Here is a 16,879-nt window from a genome sequence, read left to right on the forward strand (position 1 = left end):
ATTTTTCTCACCGATGGGAAGTGGTTTGACTGAGCCTGCAGGTCCGTTTGTATCTGAGAGGTTTCATTTATGGGTTGAGATGCTGATTTTAAGTTGTCTGATACAATACCGGCTTCTATTAAGAGTCTGATTACCATTTGGCCTGTGACCCTGGTTCTGGTTCTGTCAGGCAGCCGGGGGGAGGTTGTCAAGGTGCCCCGCGGAGAGAAGCATCATCATAAATGCAGTTTGGAATCATTAAAGTGTCTTGTGTTTGCCCTTTCTCTCTCTCTCTCTGGCTTTGTTGCTCTCTTTCCTCTCCTCTCCTCAGTTATTGGCTGCACAACAGGAGGATGAGGAGAGGAAGACGGGGTGGTTCTTGAAGAGAGGAGGAGGAGGAGGAGGAGGACTGCAGGGTTTCTGCTCAGTGAGCTGGAACCTTCTCACGCCTCTGGCCAGTGCTCAGAGACTAAGAGGAGGAGGAGGAGGAGGAGGAGGAGGAGGAGGAGGCAAGACAAAAGGAAGAAGTTATAAAGGAAACCAAAAACCACAGAGAAAATTAGAGAGCAAAAGATGAACAGTTTGGAGGAGGAAGTGCAAGACGAGCGGCAACATAGATGTACTGCGAATGACACACTCGAAGTGGGAGAGAGATGCACACACACGTGTTTCCGGGAAGCGTTGCAAGATTTTTTCCTCTTTGTGTGGTGTGTGTGTTGTGTTTGTGTTGATATTTGTTTGTGTGTCTCACCAGATGGGAATGACTGCAGGGCAGAGTGAGGGCATATGGTGATGTGGCATGACTCTGGCCCTGATGTTCACACGTCAAAACTGTGATTTACGACTTCGAGGTCTGGAGACACAGCCCCCAGAAATCTTCTATGAAAGCCATTTTGTGTGTGTCGAAGCAGGGGACACTTTCATGCGTGTGTTGCCTCATTTGCACACAGAAACAAAAAACACGATTCGTTGTCGGATTTCTTCATTTCATCCCCACATTTGTATAACATTAAAGCTTCTGTAACGTCAAGTAATAACGTAGGTTTGTGGGGCTGTAATGTGTCAGAGGAGTCACGAGGTCAGTGGTCACGTGGAGGAGTCTCTAATCTGCCTGCAAAAGGAAAATGTGTGTAAGGGTGTTTGTGTGTTTATGTGCGTGTGTGTGTTTGTTGGACACTAATTGGACGACAGACTGACAGTCAGATTGATTGAAAAGAGAGAGAGAGAGGAGAGTGGAGAGTCAATGAACGGGAGACACAGAGGAAGAAATGTTTCTTAATTGCGGAGGCACATGTCTGATGGTGTGAAAGTGTGTCTAATATGTTTGCCTAATGAAAATGTGTGTATTGCTGCACGAGAGAGAGAGCGTGAAAGAGAGAGAGAGAGAGAGAGTGTGAAATAAATCCAATAAGCTGCTCCGTCATGCTCCCCTCTTGAGCGTTTTTAAGATCCACTGAATGAAATAAATAAGAGATTCTTCCGCTTTTGTCAGTCCCCCTTTTTCATCTCTCTCTCTCCAGTGTGCTGCAGTGCCCTGCTGTCGTTCACTTCAGCCCCTGTCTTCCCTTCATCCTTGTCTTTTTGCATCAGCCACATCAGCTAGCTTCTTTGCTAGCTAGTTAGCCACAGAATCAGTGCAGTGCTGCTATAAACATTGCAACCGTCGCTAGGATGGGACAAAGTAAGCATCAAATATGCAGGTGGCTAGTAGATTTGCTTCGCCAACAAGATACAAAACAATGGTAATATGTTATAGAAATCAATTAGTCTGTCAGTCAGTCTTTATTTGTATAGCACCAATTCACAGCAAAGCTCATCTTGTGACACTTTCCAAATTGAGCAGGTTTAGAACATACTTCGTTAATTTAGAGGCCCAACATGTCCCTTATAAGCAAGCACTTGGCAACAGTGGCAAGAAAAAAACTGCCTTTTAACAAGCAATAACCTTGAGCAGAACCAGACTCAATGGTCGGCAGCCATCTGCCTAGACTGGTTGAAGCGGTGTGCACAGGGCTGTAGCAGTGTATTATTTTTTTTCAAATCAAAAACTCAAGGTACTCATGTTGAGAAAGGTAGTGTGATCTAAAATAACCATGGCTGCGGTACAGTCATATGTATTTATATATAGATATATATATATATATATATATAAATATATATATATATATATATATATATATATATATATATATATATATATATATATATATATATATATATATTCATATAGTGCCTGTTACATATTGACTCAATTAAGTTGCCTTCTGTGCTCACACTCTCAAAGCTACTTTAACCAAGAAACACAAACCCAACCTGTCACAGTACGGAGCTGCTGAGTCAGTCATTATGAGTCATTTATAGGATTCTTGTTTTTAAAATGAGTCGAAAAAAGACATTGAAAAGTTACCCAGAGAAAATGTAAATATCCAACCCCTGAAGTTACTGTTCGTTAGATTAATACCAGCTGATTAAAAACTGATCAAATCTGCTAGCGACAGCTGTCAGTTCAGATTTAAAAAATGATGGTTGCTGACTAGATCTGAGAGGCGTACTGACTCTATGTAAAAGCAAGGAACCATTGCTTTATTGAACATTTTGAATGTGAAATGTGCCACTGTTGCTGTAAACTACACGTGCAACAAGGGAAAGCATGACAGGCATAGTGACAGTGACTAAGTTTGGTGGCCAGTAACTCTCAACAGTCCCAGGTAAAGTGTGTGTGACTTTGGTTTATGTGGAAAATATCATTGTCTTTGGGGAAAACTTATGTATTTTTTTTATTTCTGCAGTTCTCACATATGGAACAAATGTGTTCCTATCTGTACCCTATCTCCTGTTTCTTCTTTTTCCCATCAAGTCTTCATATTTGTTTGAAACTTCATCTCACTCCTTCCCTGTCCAACTTACCTCTCGCTCTCTGTGGCTGAATATTATCGTTGTCATTATGAGGTGTGTGATTATTGTTATTAATATCACAGATGCAGATGAAGCCGAGCGTGGCCATATGGGATGTACATATAGAGCCGTGTATGTGAAGCGCAACAGTGATGGCCGCCTGCCAGCCGAACGGTATGCATATTAATAAAGATTTATTCCTCATTCGCTGTCAAACCTGCACGATGTACAACACATCATTAACAGGTTCCACATTAATCACCTCCCGCAAAGCAGCACAGATTAGACAGATTTACTGTGTCTCATAAACAGGCGACCAACCAGGGCCCTGGTGACTTTTCTAATTGTTGGAGGGCTTCTGGGGAGCAAAACTTATTAATTTGTAGTGGTCTGATAATTAAAGTATTTATAGCACTGGACATTTTAATATTTAAAGAGTCTGGTTTGTGCTTAATTTGACCTGAAAATAGCTGGATGATGAAACAGGTGTCAGCAGATTTTAATTCTAACCTAGCCCAGATAGTAAGTGGTGATTTCATTAAATTTAAATGGGTTGCACCACACAAACTAGTTTTATGTTAAAATCTAAAAAGACAATGCATGTTTAACATATCAAAATACTGCTTATTAACCAAATTAACTGAAACAACACAGTACACCTCAAAAGGTAATCCTAATGTTAGGTATAGACAGCTAACTCTTCATTTGTTTAGGTTTATACAGTCATTAATGACATATTCACAGCTGCTTCTTGAAAAAGTTACATTATGCTGCTGAAGCTGCTTCTGTGGCTAGCTTCTGATTGGTTAGTTCAGTCTCATGTGATGTGGAATACGGAAGCGCTGTTGTCGTGAAGCACAGTTCCGGTAACAGCGAAGTGATGCCATTTCCTTTCATCAGGACGATCCAACCAACATGCATCAGACCCTCACATCACATTACTCTAGTAACTCTAAAAGATATTTTCAGAGGGAAACGTTTCAGCTTCTCATGTTGCTGTGGGAATTCCTGTTTACATGATTAATTGCATTTTTTTTTCTGGATAGTGCCACAGATGTTACCCGACAACTGGTTACACGAATGTAGAAAGAATTTTACAGTTCAAAGTAATTGGTAAAGAAAAATCAAATCAAGTAATTTAAGCTTTAAAAGTTTCTGAGAACACTGATAGAATGGGTAAGAGGACACAAGAAGCACAAACATGTCAGTGACATGAAAAACAAATTGGACCGGAGACGGGACAATAGTTGCAACAAGATTTATTGTACTACAATCGACAAACATCACAATACAGATTTTCTTATTTGTAAACTATCTCACGAAACACATTCTTACTTTTCTGATGCAGTATCTTTGCTGCTGTCTGCATGAAAAACAATCAAACTGTAAATTACCTCCAGGTTATCGTTAATCTAATTGTTGTTTAGCGTGTGTAAGCCCGGCTGAAGTCAAAAGCAGAAATAAGCTCAAGAAAACAAGCATCAGGTTTTAATCGTACTAACAGCTCATCAGATTTCAAGTTTAATGTCAGGTAGACTCGGCAAGGCTACAGATTGCAAGAGAAAAAAAGGGGAAAATTGTAACCGGAAGCATTTATGGGACAAATCAGGGAGAACGAGATGAGAATGATGAAGTAAAGCGGAAGTAACAGAATAAATAAATAAATAAATAAATGAATAAAAACAAGCTGGAGGGGAAATGAATCCTGAAGAGAAAAGAGATGAAAATGGTTGAGAAAAAAACAAAACAAAAAAGCCCATAGAGAGGGGTGAAGGTCAAGAGAAAGGAAAATGAGGTAAGAGAAAGACAATGAGGAACAAGGAGAGGGAAGGAGGATGGGGAAAGGTCAGAGGAAAAAAAAAAGAAAAAGAAAACGACAGATGGAAAAGGCGTGATCGAAGAAAAGGTCGGAAAGGAAAGGAAGGAGTGAAGGAAGGAGGGTGTGAGTTTGTACACTTTTTAGGCCAACGCTGTACCACCCTGCAAAAAAAAAAAACCCCAAACTGTATGAACTGGTGAGTGAAAGGTTAAACAGGTGTTCTTTAATGTAAAATGTCAGTTCTCAAACATTTGCATTTGCTCTATTGCGACTATATATATATATATATATATATATATATATATATATATATATATATATATATATATATATATATATATATATATATATATATATATATATATAATTTTCACCCCTAAACACATAAACTTCTCTTTTTATGAATGCAGTAATGGGAAATGGAAGACTCTTACCTCTATAGACTTGAAAAATATTTATATATGTACAAACGAAGCACAGCATTGCCCCTGTATAATATCTCATAAATAGGTAACAATGACATGAGACACAATTTTATCATAAATTAAGCAACATAAACCCTATTAATGTCTAATAAAGTAATTATCACACACCGGTCCATCAATCAACACTTATTATAGGATAAATCCATATCATATATCGTATGGAACAAGATATGAAAGAGAAGAAGAGAGATTATCACATGCATGCATAGTGTAATTCCTTATAGTCCTGATCTGGAATCTGTAACACCGAACGTAACGAGTAACCGGCTGATGACGATGTTGAAGGTTCTTAAAGCACTGAAAACGGAGCTTCACAAGGAAATAAATACCCACGTTTATATTCGTGTTATTGTAGATGTGCGGCAGTTCATCGTTTTGTGTTAGCTGTCAAGTCTGCGCTGTTTGGTCAGGTGCAGATAGAGGCTGCTTAAAAGAGAGATTTTTTTATCTTATAGGATTTTAAGAAAGACTTATATTAAAATGTACAGCGACACACTCATTCACTCACTCGGTCACACGGGTGGACACGTCTGCTGAGTGCTGTTAAATGCTTCAGGGTCTGTGGTTTCCCAACGACGGATGTTACAAGTAGGCGTGATTAACATTGGGAGATATTTACACCGCTGACCTGCGCATTATACGGCTCCATACGGAAGATGATTAAGGCCACTGTAAGAAAAAAAAACAACTTTAAAAAGTCAGCATTTTTTCACAGAATTTTGACTTTTTTCATATCGAACAGAAAGAAAGAATTCTGACTTTTTACTTGGAATTCTAATTCTGAGCAAAAAACTGTCAGACCTCTCAGAATTTCTACCTTTTTCTCAGATCGGACAGAAAGAAAGAGTCCTGGTTCTGATTATTATGACAGGAGTCAGATTTCCAAGAAAGAAAGCTCTGAAAAAAAGTCAGAATTCTGAGAAAAAAGGAATCTTATTTTGATAAGCAAAAAAAACCAAAACAAAACTCAATTTTACCGCCTAATCCTCTTCCGTAGCTCTTAATAATAAAGGAGGACACGCAAATTATACAGTACTTTGTATTTCACATAAGCAAAATAAAAGAACAGGACCGCAGTCTCAGATCCAGTTGAATTTCCCCAAAGATGAGAGAGTTAGGAAGGATGCTGTGTGTTTGTGTATGCGTATATATATATATAAATATGTACAATAAATGCATATGTACTGTATATAGTATACACGAGGGTACTGTTTGTGCTGATCTATGAAGGGAAAGAACAATCTAGGCCTGTGTAATGGACCTACAGTATATGTCTTGTGTGCCTCCAGGAGCGAACATTTCACAGTCATTGTCCGCCTTGTTACGCTTCACCTAATAATTCCAACCCTCAGTCATGGATTGGACTCTCTCTCTCTCTCTCTCTCTTTGTGTGTGTGTGTGTGTGTGTGTGTGTGTGTACAGTATATTGAGCTAGTTGGCATTATATCCAGTATAATGTGGTTTGAAGCTGGAAGGCAGATTTGCTGAATTTGAGCTGAATTTGAAATAATTGGCTTTATCCAATGAAGCCTTATAAACCACACACACACACATACACACACACACACGCACTCACACACACACACACACACACACACACATACACACGCACTCACACACACATGCACTCACACACACACACACACACACACACACACACACACACACACACACACACACACAGGCACGTTCACATGTTTTCTAGCATATGGACAGCACTAACACACACACACACACACACACACACACACACACACACACACACACACACATGCACAGATGGGTTCGGAGAACAAGGTCCAAAATAAATAATAATGGAGAAAAGGCAGCATTTGCTGTTGTTATTATTGCTGTGTGTGAAATTGCTCACTTGGGGGTTGTCAAAGCAGCTCACTCACTGTGCGTGCATCTGCATCTGTGTGTGTGTGTGTGTGTGTGTGCATGCATCCACCGGTGACTGCCGCGCTGCCAACCCTGTGACACCACGTCACACTAGGCTCCCAGTGAGGCCTCGTCAGACGTACGGATTGGAGCCAAGACAAACAAATAAATAAAAGGAGGAGACAACCGGGGGGACGTGGGAGGAAGGGAGAAGGGGAGAAACCAAACGAGGGAAAAGAAGGAGGAAAAGGACGAAAGGTTTGACAGGCTGTGAAGTTTGCTCATTAGGCATATTCCTCTGTGGTGGCCCTGTGTGAGCTGTGCAGTGTGAGCGAGTGTCAGCACTTCCAAGGAGCAACTCATGACAGTGTGCACCGGCTGAAACGGTCAAGACATACAAAATTAAAATATGAAGCGGGTCCACATGCTGTATAAAGACTGTGAAAGTATCAAAACTCTCAATTCACAGAGAAAAGCACACGGCTCATATTCAGTGCGTCCTTAAATGAGGTGTTGGGACTTTCTTAGTGTTGTGATGTCACAACTATAAGGTCACCGTCCATGAATACAGACATGGTTGCAAAAACACAGACAGAGCTGATGCAGAAACATAGAGGGTAGTGCCTGCTCGGGCCTATGAGAGCTGACCAGTCAGACTGAGCTTTTCAGGAGGAGACACGGACTAAAACAGAGCATTCAGACAGAGGGTGAACAGAGGTGCTGCAGCAATGGACATCATGAAAAAAACAAAGTGTTTTTGGAGCATTAAAGCATGCAAAATTGATGAACCCAAAAATGAACATAATATGGGACCTTTAAGATGGATAAAACCTGCACATTCAGGCCCCTGCAGAAGATACTATGGATGCAGAAGTTAGAAATTTTACTCCTGATCAGTTTTACAAAGTGATGAAAGTACTAACATTAAAATGTATAAAACTACAAACATCATCACAATTTGGTCCACTTGTGATCTAAAAACTTTTAGCTGATCTAGAGGCAGCAACATTTCCTGTTTGATTTGGTCCCATCTCTCCACGTCCCCTCGGTGAAACTTGATGTTATTATGGAAAAAAAACAAACAAAACATGAATCCATGGGGGGACAGGGGACAAAATTAGGACTGGAATGACTGTGATGTGTTGAAAAAAATAATGCACTCACATAAGCTGCTTTCAACATTGCTCCTGAAAGGCGTTTTAACTGTGCAAGGCAAATCACACCAGGGACTGAGACTGCAGCTTGTCTCCATTCACATGTGTTTAACATGGGCTAACGTCATGTCACATCTCAGTGATTAGCTCTGAGGCGACACGACGATGCAGTTCAACTCGCAGGACAACACCCGGGAACACATAATGTACGATGCTTCGATTAAGAGAAACTGAATATAGGTTGGGTTTTTGTAGCACTTAAGCAGACTTGCCATAAAACCGAATTCTACTGTTCTTGTAATCATGGCAAAAAATTGAGAGAAGGGACGACAGATTCAGCTGGCAAGCAAGACGGAGGTGTTGTGGTGTGTGTGCTGTCTGGGCGGCCCGTATCGTTGTAATGCATTGTGTTTATTTGTAGTTTTTCGGAAATTGATATTTCTGCATAAAAAGCACTTTCTGACACGTCGGGCATTTTTACACAATACTTCAAATCTTTGGTATCCTGTCAGTTGTGCGAGTTTGGTGCTGTGATACCTCATGCTGAAGTATTGGACTACGAGAGTGAAGACGTTTACTCAACGAAACACAACATAATTAGACTTTAAGTGCTAGTTTGCCTTCCTATCTGCTCTGAAGCCCCGTGTTCTGCCAGTCCGTCAGGCGCGATCGGCTTCTGCGTTAATTCGGAGCCACGTATTCGGGGTTGGTGTAGGAGAAGCCGAGGAAGTCATCCTGGTCCAGGTTCATGATGACCAGCTTGTCTGTCGGCGTCAAGTCCACCGGCATCTTGGTGAACTCCTTGTCGAAGTTGCAGGTGTCCTTTCGGTTCCTCTGCAGGTGGAGTTCATGAGGTTATGGCGGAGAGAGCGGGATGATGGGGGAGGAGGAGGAAAGATGAAAATGATTTGAGGAGAATGGGATGGATTGGGAAGAAGAAGAGAAAGCATTATTGTAGTACCTTGACCTTTTAGTGAAATAAGAATGAAGCCATCGTCATTCATGTTTGAGGTACATTTTTAAAGAGAGTTTAGTCACAACTGGTAAGTATACCTTAACACACATACTGGAAACAGGGGAGAGGCTAGCTAGGTAGCCTGCATCCGTCTCCAAAAATTAACCAAATTCGGCTAGAAGGTGCTGGCAGGTGTGTTTTGGACTGGCTGTTTCCTCCTGTTTTCAGTCTTCACGTTAAGCTGAGCTAATTGGTTGCTAGCTGTAGCTTCCTATTACATACAAACATGGGTGATCCTCGTCTTGTCTAAATCTCTGCAAGAAACTGACATAAACCATTCACTCAAAAACAAATAGGGGGGCAGCATATCACCGCTCAGTAACCGCTAATGGCTGCAAACTGTGGTTGCCATTTGCTAGTTAGCTTAGTTAGCAGTTCGATAGGAATCCCTGCAAAACAATACACAGATGTCATAATGTAAAAATGGTAACAATTTTCAGATTCTGTCAGTAAATTTTTTTTTTTTTCTCCACAATTTTCAACCAAAATCTTACATTTTGCACCTTTAAGACCAATAGCTTTTGAAGCATAGATGCCACTTAGATGTTGGGTTAGGGTCACCATCTACCCAGAAAACTGTGCTGTAAATTGTAAAGTGTATCTTATAAATCCATCCACCCAGAGCAAATGTCAGCAAGTAATTTTTTTTGAATAAACACAATAAATGAAAAGAAAAGGAGCCCTCAAAGGTAATTAGTCATGATTTCATCTGATGACGAAGCAGTTGTTTGCACACATCTGTTCATATTTTAGTCTGTATCTCATAGCATTGTTACTGATGATGCAGGTGTTTTCTTAAAATGAGTACTACAAAACCCTCACGGCATTATCACACAGAAAATGATTATGCACATAATATACAGCATATAGGGTGAATCCGAAGAGCTGCACTCGATTCACAAGACTTTGACTTCTATTTACTTCTCGCCTGAATGAATGAATCTCTCCAGCTTAGTCTCGCCAGCCAATATCATCTTTTTAACATTATCTCTATAGTGGCAGGACTGTGGGTCAGAGAAGTCAGGATATTTTCACAGCCCTACAACGAGCCTCCCCTTGTCCACCATGACAGATACACTACTAGAGAAGACATACTACACCTGTAGAGAGGAGATGCCTGCATGCTAAGCAATAGAGTGAATCTACAAAAACGCTGCTTTTCTCGAGTTACAATGAAAAGTAGGACAGCAGTGTATTCCAACTGCCTACTTCACTGCCACAGTGTGTGTGTGTGGGTTTACATGAACAAACACTGCAGCCTCCTCTTGTCCTGTCTTTGCTGCGATGGTCCCCTTTTGGTTACATGATTAGCAGTCAGTCATGTAGTTTTAAACTTGACAATTTGCTAAAGTTAAGATGCTGAAAATAGCACCTGTGCGCAGAATGGCAGATGGATAATCAGATGTTTCGTACCTCGTTCCCAGTGACGGGATAAAGTACAAGAGCAGTGTCAAGATACCAAGTGGAAAACCAAAAAGCCAAAAAAAAATGAAACGAAAGTAAATGTGTTTTTTTTCATCTGTTGATGTGGATGATCACCGGACGACCGGGTTAAAGCAAAAAAAAAAAGAAAAAAAAGCCACACATCAGACATGTATGTGTGTGGTGGAGGGTGTTTTTAATGCACTGCTCGGTTCAGCATGTGGACAGAGGAAAGGAAAGAGCGCTGTGCGGTGTTAAAGAAGGAGTTTAACGTTAGCGAGAGGGGGAGGGGCAAGCTAGATGCAGTAAGAAAAAGAGAGCGGCTGCTGCTTGATTCACCGACATCGACACACTCCCACGGACGGGGATTTGATTCTCGTCGGGGCTTCCCGTGCTATATATATGCACTCGTGGTGCTGTAAGGCTCTGTGTATGAGCGCAAACACCAGAGGAAAGGTGACACAGGGAATCACATCACTGTAGGACGTGCGTGTTGTTGTGTGAATTTTGCTATAAATCGTGGCAGAAGATTGATTAGAGGCATCTGTATACTTCATGTCCAGGGAACACACACAAATCTTTAATCTTGAGTAGATTCAGTCAGAGCCACCACAGATCTGTGATACATGTCAATCAATTTAGTTCGAGTAATTCAGCTGGTCTACTTCTCATGATGTTTTTGTCAATGTGCTCTACGTCGACGTCTTTAGCATGTGACTTATGAACCAGCACCTGTGTGGGCCGGCCTTTAAAGCCATTTTTCCGTTTTAATAATGGCGTTTCCAACATGTAGAAGGCATTCTCAGTCATAATTAGGACTGGGAAAAGTGGGACTTCTGTGACAGCTCCAGTAAATCCAACTTGGCATGTTTGAAAACCAAGCAGCCAAAACTCCATCGCACAGCGTAAATAAATCCAAATTGAGGGAATGTAGCGTTTTACTTTTAACCCTTGCATGGCTGACTCCGCTTTCACACAACTGTCTCAAGTTGTCCAAGGATGTAAGAAGGGTTAGTCTAAAAGGGTCTATAATCATACTCACCATGTAGACCTACATTGGTGTTGATACTAAATAATAACAAATTTGTTTGCTGTACTTTGTCGGCCCTTTCTGCTACGGATTTGACCAAGACGGACAGACAGACAGAGTCACAGGTGAGATGAGATCACAAGGTAAAGTGGGATAAAGGGAGCAGCAGAATAAAAGCTGGCCACATAAATATTCACATCACTAAGCAGGCAGCTGTCACAGAGAAAAACTACACGAGGGACAATCTCTGAAAAAATCCAAAAACCATAAAAACATCCCAAAAAAGTCAGGAGTCTCGGACATTGTGAAAAAACAGAAATAGATTTTCCGAGAGAGGTGGGGAGAGAGAGAGCTATGCGGTCCAACACTTCTGAAGGTAGAACGTCAATACAAGCTCGTATATCACAGCGGTGCCTGTTTCGACTGTTGGACAATGGTGAGGCAGAGGAAGGCAGGGTCAGAACACGACAACGACAGAGACAGAGAGGGACAGGAGAGCGTTCAAGAACCAGCGTTGTTGTCTCCTACCTTCATCTGCCAGCTCTCCCATCGCCCGAGAGGAGCCGCCTCCATCCAAAGGGATGCACCTGCCACAGCTGGCCCAGATCCACCTCACGCTCCCGGGCATGATATTCACTAGGACGCCTCGTATCGAGAGAGGCACCGACACAACACTCAAAGGATGCAATGTTGAATCGCCTCCCAGAGTATAGATGAGAAATGTAGTTGTGTTTCGCTGAGGTTTTGTTTTGTTCAACCTTGCAGCAAAGCATCATTAAAATCTATTTATTTTGAGGAGTAATGGGGATCCCAAAGACATCAAATATTTCCATTTGATGGCATCCAAAAAAATCAATAATTGGGGGTTTGAATATCAGACTAAGTGTTAACCTCATCAACTGATTCGATAAACATGTCATTGTCAGAAAATATAGATTAAGATGATTTTTGTCACCTCAAAGCCGAAACACAGGTGTTTTACCTTTAATAGCAGTAGTGAGTTAAGAGGAAAAAAGTCTAGACTACTCAGAATTATTATCCAAACATGTAAATCATTCCAAGTGAAATGTACATCACACAAGAGCAAAGTGTAAAGACTTGATTTAGAAGCATCTTCAGTTGCCTTGTCGGCCAAAACTGTTAGCATGTTTGGCTAAATAGCACTACACACAGCATTACAAATAACATAATTGCAGAGTTCCAGTATCCACGTTATTCCTCGGCCCCATGATCCCCCTGACGTCCTGTTGTTTAACTGGAGCCAGTGTTTTCTATGGTAACAGCATTCTAATCCTTTTTCTGAGAGCAACTGGTACGATGCACAAAGATCTAGGTTAACGACTTTAGAGAGGGAACACTACTGGCTCTATGATTACTGCTCAGCTGACCTAGCAAACGCTTAAAAGGCTTTACAAGGTGTGTCAATTATTATAACATTGTTGAATACTGTCAGTTCTACCGAGCAATGGCAGTATCCCCAAATCTAAATAAACTAAAGCTCTTTGTTTTCATGACTGAATAGACTGAGTAAACAAACTGACCTTAAAGGATGACACAGTTTCATATGGTTTTGCTTTGTTCATATGTGGCGGACCCTGCCACCTTTCTAGCTTTGAACAATGTTCTGGGGACCTTATTGTCCTCTGAGGAAGGGCTCATTTATTAACTTATGGTCTTATTACCATATGAGTATTGTAAAATTTGCCTTTCTGAGCTCCTGAATGTTTTTTTTTCTTCCAAAACTACAAAGTCCACCTTTAACAGTGAGAGACACATGATTTCTCCATCCCGTTTGAATTGTATACCTTGAATAATTTTGAAGTTTCAGGAAACCGCATCAACAATCGCGCACTGTACATCACCAATGCCAACATGGCTGTCACCCCGGCACAGACAAGGACAGTGAAATAGTGAAATTCATGCAAAAGCTGGCCGACTGACAGCTGCAGCTATGTGACGTTTGTGAGCTGACGCATATGCAGGAGCGCCTCTACAAGGTTTCAGTGACGGGTTTTGGTGACCGTTTAACACACTGTCACTTACGCCACCGTTGAGTGTGTAGTATTTCTAATTATGTCTTAGATTTGAATATTTTAAGACAAACTGCAGCTTTCTTGAGTTAAAGTGTCGAGATTTCACCTCCCTGTGGTCATTCTATGTGCCACCAAAACATGTTCTCTATCTGACACTATTTTGCTGCATCCTAAAACAATGTGCGGAGACGGGTCTGCCCACACAAGACTGCATTATAACTTAATATCGTGCACTGTACATTTGGAAAAAAAAAAAAAAAAAAGGAATACTTGACAGGCATAGCAGCAGTAACTAAGGGGGTGGGTTCATCAGAGCCTGTACACTCAATTCTGGTATCTATCAGTGGAGTTTCAACACAGTGCAGCGTGCCAACATATGCTGTCATATCATATCCTGCAGAGATTGTACTCACCCGTGTCATTATTCACTATTGCTAATCGATACACTGTCGAGCTAAATGTCACTCAACTTACGACTCGCGGTTAAAAAAGTTTATCTGAGTGGAAGTAAAACACACACGCACGGATATGGCGTGCGTTGTATTTTTCCAAAGCTGCGTGTGAATCCGCTGTGTACAGTGCCGAAGAGCGTGCACGCAGTTATTTACCAAAAATACACACATTAGCTCACTCGCACACGCATGCACACACACACACACACACATGCACACACAGCTGCCAGCCATGTAGGCCAGCTCATAATGTGTTCCATCTCAACACGCTTCAATTGCAGTCAATGCTGTGAGGCAGAGAGACAGAGATATGGAGAGAGGGGGGGAGAGAGAGAGAAGAGATGCAGCAGAGGACGGGGAGGGAGATGAATATCAGTGGCCCTCGGTATAGATGTATAGATAGAAAGCTTAGAATATACAGTTGCGTCAGGGCAAACACAATCACACACACACACACACGTGATTGTTTTTCAGAGGCCAGGCGTTCCAGAGGCAGAGGGGTTTTTAATGGAGAAACATGACTCTGAGTCTTTTAATTTAGACTTTGCCTCTTCACACCTCCCTTCCCTTCTCTGCCTCTCCCTCTCCTCCTCTCTTCCTCACTCCCCTGCACCTCTCCCTCTCTCTCTCTCTCTCTCTCTCCCTCCCTCACCCCATCTCTTTTCAGTAACGAGAGGATTAGCGGGAGACGAGCCGATGTCAGCTGAGGATGCGGGGGAGAGTGGGAGGCACAGAGGAAAGGGGAGGTGAAGAGGAGAGGAGGGTGAATGAAAGGCGGTATCGAACGCTGACCTGTTTTGGGCTGATAAGCGCAGGCTGCTTTGTGCTGAAGCCACTGGCTTTAATTTGGGGGCCGCAACATTTGGAATTAATTATCACACACACTCCAGCACTGCTGCGGCTTACTGTGTACACGGCTATTACATCCACTCCAATACAAACTTTATACAGCTTATGTGCTGGAACTCACTGTTACACAGGAGTTTGTATTGCTGTTGTGGTACATTTGCATAAAATGCCGCCGCGCGACAATGTCGGCACACGGTTAAATAAAGAGGAATGCTGGGAATGCCTCCGATGAAGACGTGTTTGGGGTGGTGGGCGACAAAGCAACAGGAAGGACCCGATTGTTCCAACGCTGAAACATAAAGAATGTAAAATGTGGTAGCAACAAGTTAAAAGCAGTAACTGCACAAAAGTAGGCCTGCTTCACTGGATATAATTCTTTCCATATCCAAGGTTGATATGAGACTGACTCTTGACATTCACTCAGGTTTGAGCCATAATTGATCTATTGTATGACAGCCTACATCATCGGGGATGTTCTTTGAGTTTCTTTGGCTTTTAGCCTGCTAATCAGCTAACTAAGAGGAATGAAACCATGTTAATCGTGCCAAAAGGAAGATTCATGTTCCAGTGAAAGTAAATATATTTGGTACAAAACAAACCTTTCAAAGTGTGACATTACAGCTAAATTAGACCATTTCACCATTCCCATGAAGACTGGAAATGGGGCAACAGCAAGGCTATTCAGCTCTGTCTCTCCAGGAAGAGTCCGGCCAAGAACACCCCGACATATCTCCCAATTAAACACACAAATCGTACTCAGAACCAATGAGATATAAATGCCGTTGGTGAATTCACAGGTGCTGGTATGTTGACTGTTTCCGCTCAGTTTTCATCCTAATTTAAGCAATCCATCTTCTCAGGAGACAAAATATAAGAGTGGTATAGATTATTCATTGTTTTACTTCACTCTGTTATTTGTGGAGAATAATGTCATAAACGTATGAATCGGCCAAAAATGTGTTTTGTAGATTTCACCGTGACCTTTGACCACTAAAGCCCTCAGTTCACCCTTGATTCCAAGAGGACATTTATACCAAACTATACGAAATTCCCCTCCACGTGCATCAAAAACAACCAGGAAACATGACATCTCCGAACACGGTGGAATGTGAGTTGACTGTTATAAAACATTACACCTGTTTATGTAGATGTGATGCTGGAATAAAGATTGAGGCGCTCAGTTCTGTTTAACATGTATTACGTGCGGTCACAGCGCCAAAGACTGCTGACTAAGCAACAGTAGTTTAGTGGCACCACATCTAGGTGATATATTTGAGCTCATATATATCAGAGGGCTAACTGCTAGCACTGTGTGCATTACACACTATATCATTAATTACAGGGATGAAGTTCTGGTCCAGAGATTCAGTATATAAACACATTTTAGAAATAGACTGTATTCACTTGCATTGTTCTTAGATGTTAAACTCAGGGTGGCAAGCTACAAATGTCAGGAATATGATAAAACTGGAAAGACAATGGATAATGTAAATTCAGAGGGATATCAAGGCATCGCAGTATCTTCTGTTATCGTCGTTTGACGACAGCCAACGTTAGCATTGAACCTCTCCCTAGTTAATGTCACCGTTTGATGGTGTCACACAATCCGACAGGAGAGCTTTAAACTGAATCTAAAGGCACATCTTAGACTCCTTTATTTAACGTTAGCTCATGTATGCTAACATTAGTGAATGGGTCATCATACTGTATACGTTCAGCCCGATGTCCCTCCGGATTTTCACTGTCCCTTCTCTTCTTGATTGCTGACTAATTGTGAGACTGTAAAATGATGACAATCTGTCAGATTCCCTGCATACGACATCATACTTTTGATAACATTCTTTGAGCTTCCCAGCCTCGGAGGA

The 16,879-nt window shown here is 41.5% G+C and overlaps 1 protein-coding gene and 1 long non-coding RNA gene across 2 annotated transcripts in view; one reads left to right on the plus strand and one right to left on the minus strand.

Annotated features, from left to right (window-relative positions):
• LOC119014767 overlaps nt 1-1,480 on the plus strand; it is a 2,288-nt gene extending 808 nt beyond the window's left edge. The window contains exon 2 of the long non-coding RNA XR_005073061.1: nt 311-1,480. This is a non-coding gene — a long non-coding RNA (uncharacterized LOC119014767). The remainder of the gene's footprint in view (nt 1-310) is intronic.
• Nucleotides 1,481-6,910: 5,430 nt separating this feature from the next.
• LOC119014168 (protein kinase C beta type-like) overlaps nt 6,911-16,879 on the minus strand; it is a 111,608-nt gene continuing 101,639 nt past the window's right edge. Inside the window, exon 18 of the mRNA XM_037089124.1 lies at nt 6,911-9,047. Within this exon, the coding sequence (XP_036945019.1) occupies nt 8,895-9,047 (153 nt within the window). The 3' untranslated portion in view covers nt 6,911-8,894. The remainder of the gene's footprint in view (nt 9,048-16,879) is intronic.

This window comes from Acanthopagrus latus, chromosome 23 (assembly GCF_904848185.1).
Source record: "Acanthopagrus latus isolate v.2019 chromosome 23, fAcaLat1.1, whole genome shotgun sequence".
NCBI classification, from domain to species: Eukaryota; Metazoa; Chordata; class Actinopteri; order Spariformes; family Sparidae; genus Acanthopagrus; species Acanthopagrus latus.